Here is an 8,215-nt window from a genome sequence, read left to right as displayed (position 1 = left end):
GTATTATGCAAAGAATGCAAAATAAAAAATGTGTTTCTAAAATCCTCTATCCAAACATTGTTTCATATATATTTCCACATATATAAAAATATATATTTACATAAATATTATAAACAACAATTGCATTTAAGTAATTAATTTAAAATCATTAACTTAGATCCTAGAAGTTGAAAAAAAAAATTTATTTTTTATTCGAAATGCCATTACCTAGTAGTGAACTCAAAATTAAAGAGAAACAAGGAGAACATGGGAGGGAGCGAAAAGGGATGGTTACCATTAAGAAGGGTGTACTACCCCTTGCAAGAGCCGAGTCTTACCGCGTTAATTGCAAGTACTTCCCTCGGGGTACCACAACGGGTATATACATAGAGTTCTACCCACCTTGCAGGTTCCACCCCATCCAGTAGGGTTTAAGGGTACGCAGAGATGATTCGCGCACCCCTTTTTCCCTTTTCATGCTCACCCAGGTCCTTTCATTCCTCGCCAGTGGTTAAAATATTAGGATTTCCCCGAGGTCTCGTGCGCTCGTGTTAGGGCTATCGGTGCCTCCCTTCCTCTTCCCTCCTTATCCAGTGACTCGTCAACAGCTCGACGAGACGCAGTAAGCTCTTGTTCTTTCGATTCGGCTCTCGAAAAGCTCTCTCTTTTACTCCTTGACACCCTCGTTCGAACGACTAAGATCCGAATCAAAGACAAGGCTCTTCTTTCCAATGATTCTGCTCCATCGCGTCTTGATATTTTTGAAATTACTCCAATGCTTTGACGAGTGAAAATGCACATTGACGAGTAAGCTTTATTTGGAAATATAGATAAGTTTTTATAATTATTACGTATTTAATATATTATTTTTTATAACTATTAAGCGAATACATTGTGATTAATATATTGAATGCTATCTATTCAGATAAATCTTGCTGATAGAATAATTATCAGTCATTGATTATCAAGTAATTTATATTCTAAAACTATATAAATAATAAATATACATTTTTCAGTAGTAAAATATTATTATTATGAATTCTAACCAATCATAATTATAATTATCTTATGATTAATAATTATTAAATTGATTAATTATAATTTCTCTTAATTGTTAATTATAATAAATTATTCAATAATCAATAATTATATAATTATTAAGAAGATTAATTACTAATTATAATTTTCAGATTAATCAGATCTTTGTCCAATATATGTCCCTGCTCATATATAATTAAAAAAAGAATGAATATTTGAATGAATAATATAAATAGAAAAAAAATTATTAAAATTTAATGCAATAAAATTGTAATATTTATATAATTTAAGAAAAATCAATAATATTATAATTTTAATGTCTAAACAAAAAATAATTATAAAACTAATATCAATATTATCTTGTTTGTTTCATTGTATATATAATAGATAAGATAGAATGTATCTTTTAAAAAATGAAATAGATAGCAAAAAAAAACTTACTGATATCATACATTATTATAACAAAATAATTGATCTTTCTAATGACACAAATTAGAATTATAATTTTCTTGTTATCCTAAATAAAAGTATTCATATTATAAATACTAATAATTTCAAATCAATGAAATTTAGATAAAAAATTAGGATCTTCCACTTTTTTATTTTCAGTATTTTTTTTCTTATCATAATTCGATAGGAAACAAATCGGATGAAGTTCCAAGGCTGGAAAGAAAAAAAAGGATGGTTACGTGGTAAAAGATGCGAAAAACCGGAATGAAGAACATGTTAAATTACTTTCATCTCGAGTACTCGTGTTTTCCTTCCGCATATTCTCATCTTATTACACTTGCACACCTTTAATTGCATAGCAAGTCATTTTAAAACGAGCATAATTATTTGATCGTCATTTTTATCGTTATTTATTCGAATCAGTATTTGAATTGTATTTTATCATCTTAAAATCAAATAATTAACATATTCGATTACATATAAAACTTCAATCAGATTAATTCATAATATAAATAATAGATTGACTACTTTCTGTATACTTAATTATTGTTGAGTTATATCCATCCAATTTCTGCAAGTGAAATTTTAATTTTTGAAGTATGTAAATATCTTTTTAAAAATTTAAGACACATGAAAAAAAAAATACATGCATTTTTTTCTCTCTGACTCATTGTAAATATTTATACAAATTCATATTTCTATTATTATATAATTATAAAAATAGTAAATAAATATTTTATTCATTCTCTAAAAATTCCTCATAATGAGTATTTATTTTTGATACTTTATACATTTTTTTACAATTGGCAATAGAAAAAAGATTTTATACTTTTTTGTATTTTTATATTTTTCTTTAATTATAAATATTATAGTTGATATAAAATATAATATTTGTATAAACATATATTGAAATATGATGAAAATATAATATATGATGAAACGAGATGTGTTTGTAATTTAATTCTTTATAAAATTTTTCTTATTATTATATAGAATATTAATATATTCATGAAACACTTTTAGAAGATTTTGGAAGTCAATTTTATTTCGTTTTATCTAAAAATATAAAAAATTTAAATTGCTTATAATTTAATAAATAAATCTAAATAAATTTTTTTATATATCAGTTTTTGTGTTTGTTTTCTTTAAATGTTTTTAATTTATCATTATATTATGAAAATAGTTGCAATGATTTTTATAAATTTAACAAATTTATTTTACATGTAAATATTAATAATAATATAAGAAATAAGATGTTTTCTTAATTGATATACTAACATTTTTTTAAATATTATTATATATATATATAAATTAATATATATATTTATTATTTATATATTATATTATAATATATTATCATTTTACAGACATTCCAAGAAATATCACCATTTTTGACGCAAGATAAATTGAATTATTTGAATTTAAATAACATTTCATTAATTAGAATGAGGTTAAAAATTTTTTTTCATTTATTTTCGAGTTTCACGAACCGTGGAATTTTTTTGTTACGCGAGAAATTCATCAAGATACGGGAAAGAAAAACTTATCTCCCTTCTTATTTCTTAAATTAACGAGTTGGCTGGGAGATTAAACGCTTCCAACGATTTTCTCTCGCTAATTCGCCGGTTCAAAGCCCTTTGACCTTTTCCTATAAAATAAACTGCGATAAAATTTATCTAGAAAAGTTACAAACGCGTAAAGGAGGAAAGCTTTTTAGTCTAAAAAAATTTTAAATCTTTTAAGATATATAATGCGTCAGACAGTGAAATAAATATCTTGTTGTGTTTTTATTTACTAATAGTACAGTATAAAATACACATTCCAACCACATGTTGAAATACCGATTTAAATGAAATATAGCAACAAGACAAAGCAATGTATTGGTGATATCTGAATATGACACGAGTATGTTCAGTATATCTAAAGTTTGATTTATACAGCTATAAATGCGATCTCTATTAAATGTGTATACCACCATGAACTGCGGAGATATATGGTAAATCACTAGAACCCTTCTCCCATGGGACACAAGCTAACTAAGTATGTACGTACCAACTTTGGCATTGTATATTGCCATCAGAAGTTTATACATTCCACCAGTTGTTAATGTATTATGTATTAATGTATTCGTGAAGCATTTTAGAGGATCGATTCTAGAGATGAAAACAAATACAAGTTATTATTTAATAAAAAAACAATTTATTAAAAGTTTATGTTAGATGAAAAATGAATATAAAGTATCTACTTACTTTATCTAAATAGAAAATAAAAATTTAATTTTAATTTTCGATTCTGATTAGATACAATGCATATTCTATTCTTTTGTAAAATAATATATATATACTAGATAATTATTTATAATTATAGAAACTATGGATACTAATATGGATACTAGATAATTATTTATTTCATTCCTTTTTCTTTCTTCGTTTTATGCATTCGTGATTGTTTTCATTATTATTAATATTAAATAAACTTAGTCTTAATAAAAAATTATATATATTTATAACTTTCTTCAAATAAATCTTATTTTTTATAATTTTTTGGTACGTATAGTTTATATAATATCATGTAAATTTAAATGACAATTATTATATAGATTTATTCAAACATACCTTAAGGATAATAATATAATAGCTTTCTTTCGTTAGGCTTTGCAGAACGGTAATTATGACTGTAATGGTGGTAACTTTTTTTCTCTTAAGGATTAACATCAGCATCGATATCAGCAATTACGTAGGATTATACAGATCAACTGGAAAAAAAATTCTCTTGTATTTGGAAGTACAAAGAATTATTTAATGAAAAATATTAGTTTTTTCAATTTATAGCTATTCTTAAACTATTTAGAATAGAAAATAAAAATATATTTTATAAATAATTAATAAAAATATATGCAAAATATGTATATACAAAAGAATAATTTTGTGACATTTTATATAACAAATTTTATCTTTATTTTTATACGTTATTTATATATGTTATTATTTATATATGAAAATTTATGTCTGTTACCTGTGAAAATTCTGTATAATTTATTTAGTTATATATACATATAATAATTAATTCTCATTTTCACCTTAATGCAAATCTCAGCATTATCTATAATTCAAAACAAAATAAATTTTTTTATATTATTTTATTATTATACAAAATGTTAATTAAAATTCATATGATTACATATAATGACATTTATATTACATTCTATTTATTATTCACTTTATTATTTCATTTGTACTATCTTTTTTTTATCTTTTTACAAATAGCAGAATGAACCAAAGTCAAATAATGTTCATTTTTCCAAATATTCGGTCAAACATTACAATTACTGATGAATATTCAATCTCCTATTTTCTTCAATTATCTTCTCAATTATCTCAACCAATTTCTTTTTTATTCTTTCAATATATTCCATAAATAAATAAAAAAAATAAATAAAATCTTAAAACATTATTTTTGCAAATTATCGAATTCTATAAAACGAAACATTCGTTTTACTTGTATAAAAATTTTTCAAAGGTAAAAAATGAAGTACCGTTTCTTTGCGAAAAAGAAATATCGGGAAAAGGTATGACAGAAATAATGACAGTTTGGAAGAAGGGGATCGGAGAAAAAATGGATGGACAAGCAAAAACTGATGAGAACGAGGCATCAAAGAGTTTGGAGGAAACGAAGGCTGAAAAGGTAAAGAAAGGGAAGGGAAAAAAGATGGCTGAAGAGTAGGTAAAGAGCGCTGTTTTCAAGTGTCTGCTGCTGTTCTGGCCTGTGTTAACACTTTACGCCTCCCTTTTACGTATTATCGTCCCCACTTAAATACTTTTGTTCGAATTCGGATAGTCTGATTCATAAAATACAGCCACAACTATATTTTTATGTGCAATATATGCATGTAATATATTCAAGTAGAAAAAGTTAATAATTGCATCCGTTGATTATTTGTTGATTATGAATCAAATTATTTTCTTGCAAAATGATTTCATTCTAGTAATTTAATTATATTATTATAAAACTTTTTATAAAAAAAAATAAATATAATGTATTTCCATATCTAGGTTATCTATAGCTAGCTATTGGTATATTGAATTTTTTTAATAAAAATAATATTGATATTATATTATCATTTTATAATAGCAACAAAACATATTTTCAATATAAAAAAACAAATATAAGTAGAATAGAAAAAACTAAAAAGCAAAAATTTTTGTTGTTATTCATATATTCATATAGTTTTTAATAATTTTTAATAGTGAAAAAAATTGTTATTTTTTTTAAATATTTAAGTTGTTGAAATCTGAATTTAATCACAAATTTTTTAAATGCAGCAAACTGCCGAGAAATTATTTTTATAAATTCTTCTTTATATAATAATTTATAGTAATATCATTTTTTATCACGTAATGTAAAAATAATTTCAGACAAAAAAAGGAAAAATTCTAGATATTAAAAATATTATTTCGCAATTATTTTTAATTGTTCTATATATATTTATTTTAAAATATTAATATATTTCTAAAATAAGATTAACTAAAAAATATTAAAATTGATAATTTAAGAAAATTATTTGTAATTTCGATTTTAATCGACGCAACATTCTTCTGCACTGCGGACATTTCAATGGATTATTGAAAAAATAAATTCAGTTGTTACATAATACAGAAGAATTTGTGTCAGCGAATAAAATTTGAAATCTCAATCTAAAAATCAATGAAATGTAAAAAATTATATACCATTTTTTTTTTTTTTTTTTAATATATATTATATATTTGGAATTCATTCTTTTTAAAATTTCCTTGAAAATATTATTTGTCATGATATTTTTTAGGTTATGCATTTTTCATAAGTAGAAAATGAAATGTTATACAAAATAAGTACATTGAAATGATGGTATGTATTTTAGTAATATTCGTATGTATGTATTTTAGTAATATTCGTCTCATCATAAAAAATGAAAGGAAACAACAATGCTTTGTTGATAATACATCTGTTCATTGTACTATGGCCATGAATTTTTGATCAAAAATAAATAGTAATGCTTGGTCATTCATTTCACTGATGTGGTTCTTTGTAGTTACTTTTTATTTCCAAAATAAAAAGCACTAGTGAAAAAAACTCGCGAGATATTTTAATCATAGAACAACGTAATAGAGATTCAATAATTTTAATTTAATTTTCAGTGTATATAATTTTAATGTAATTTTCAGATCCAATAACCTATCTTAGCGATGGTTAATTATATTTAACGATGTATTGATATCGAAGAAAAATATTTAAAATATATAATTATATTAAAAATTAAATAAAAAATAATTTTTATGAATATTATATTTTCGAATTTATATATTATTATTTCTCGTTATTTTTCAGAGACTGCATATAGAGATTGAAAATACCAAGTTGATATAATAGAATCGAAATATTAATGATCGTTAAAAGAATCGATCGTATTATTAAATTGAAAGAAATAGATTGTATACGTACATACATGTTTCGCCGGGCAAACAATGTGTATTCTGAAGAGTTGCTAGGTTGCAGAATACTTCAGACTGCATTCGGTTCCGGTGTCCGGGAATAGTGCAGGGGGTGAGAGTATGCTAGCGATCATGTCGTCTGCGGTGTAGTGAATAGGCTACAGGCGAAATGCCAACTTCGAACTTTGTTTACTCGTCCCACCGCGCAACTTGCATCGTGCTCGATAGAGGGAAGTACAATCTACGAGTGGATAGGATACTAGTCTTTCTCTTCCGATGCAACATGTTGCGTATGTAAAGTGCGTTTAAACTAAATGAGCGAATGTTCGTTCTTTGTTTTTTTCAATAAATTAATTCATTAAGATCTAATATTGCTTTAATGCAACATTTCATTTGTAATTTTTTTTAACATAATCATCAAATATCAAATTTTTAAATGTGCAATTATGAAGTGATTCCAAGAGTGTTTAATATTTTTTTTATAAAAAATTATTAAAAGATTTTTTTAATGATATTTATGTTTATAGCTATATATCTTGGTAAGTTATAAATAATCACATGTGTACAAATTATAATATTTATCGTAATATTGCATATTATTTATACTCTTAATGAGTTAAATGCAAATAAATTTTTTTTTTAAATTAAATATTTTAATTCTTATTCATTTATTTTAAGTATATAAATGCATCTTAAAAGATTAACTTTAAACCGATAATGATTCGTGTTTTTTTCGAAATATTAATTGATTTTAAATGATATCTGATATTTAATCAAATTTGTATCTGCGAGATCATATCTGTAAAATTTTGGATTATATTTAAATAAATGGATTTTATTATAGAAAAAAATAATAAAAAAAATATATATTTCATATAAATTTATTAGATAGAATAGTGCAAATCTATTTTTATCAATTCAATATATATCAATTCACATAACAAATTTTTTTTTTTTTTTAAGATTGCTATATAGGTTAGGCTAGATAAAAAAGATGTTCCTACGTTAATATCAAATCAAACATAATAAATATTAGTTAAATTATAAAATTTTTCTTTAAGAATAATTTTTTGCAAAATATTTTTTATATTTTCATAATTTATTATATTATAAAAATATTTTTTGGTAACTCAGTATACAGAATGCAATTTATAATATTGAATTATATATTGTAGAATTGTGCTTTTAGTCAAAATAAGAATTTTTTTAGTTTAAATTTTATCTATTTTATAATTAATATAGATCATTACTATCACGAACTATGACGAAAAGTTGTTATA

General features: G+C 23.3%; 1 protein-coding gene and 1 long non-coding RNA gene across 3 annotated transcripts; both read right to left on the bottom strand.

Moving 5' to 3' along the window:
* LOC113219316 lies at positions 1-1,507 on the bottom strand. The gene is made up of 2 exons (XM_026445849.1): positions 1,459-1,507; positions 1-791 (listed from the first exon to the last, which is right to left on the bottom strand). Exons 1-2 carry the CDS (start codon positions 1,469-1,471, stop codon positions 499-501), a joined length of 306 nt encoding a protein of 101 aa, XP_026301634.1. The 5' UTR covers positions 1,472-1,507; the 3' UTR covers positions 1-498.
* A 78-nt stretch (positions 1,508-1,585) lies between these two features.
* Positions 1,586-7,418, bottom strand: LOC102656625. Of its 2 annotated transcripts, XR_003306326.1 has the most exons (5): positions 6,946-7,418; positions 4,083-4,222; positions 3,520-3,620; positions 1,753-2,038; positions 1,586-1,680 (listed from the first exon to the last, which is right to left on the bottom strand). It is a non-coding gene; the product is annotated as an uncharacterized LOC102656625 (long non-coding RNA). The 2 variants fall into 2 exon arrangements; XR_003306327.1 differs by lacking the exons at positions 1,586-1,680; positions 1,753-2,038 and adding an exon at positions 2,832-3,115 and having other exon boundaries at positions 6,946-7,411.
* Between the last annotated feature and the right edge of the window lie 797 nt (positions 7,419-8,215).

Source organism: Apis mellifera, linkage group LG16 (genome assembly GCF_003254395.2).
Source record: "Apis mellifera strain DH4 linkage group LG16, Amel_HAv3.1, whole genome shotgun sequence".
NCBI lineage: Eukaryota > Metazoa > Arthropoda > Insecta > Hymenoptera > Apidae > Apis > Apis mellifera.
Note: the sequence above shows the minus strand (reverse complement) of the source record. Positions and strands in the feature narration are given on the sequence as shown.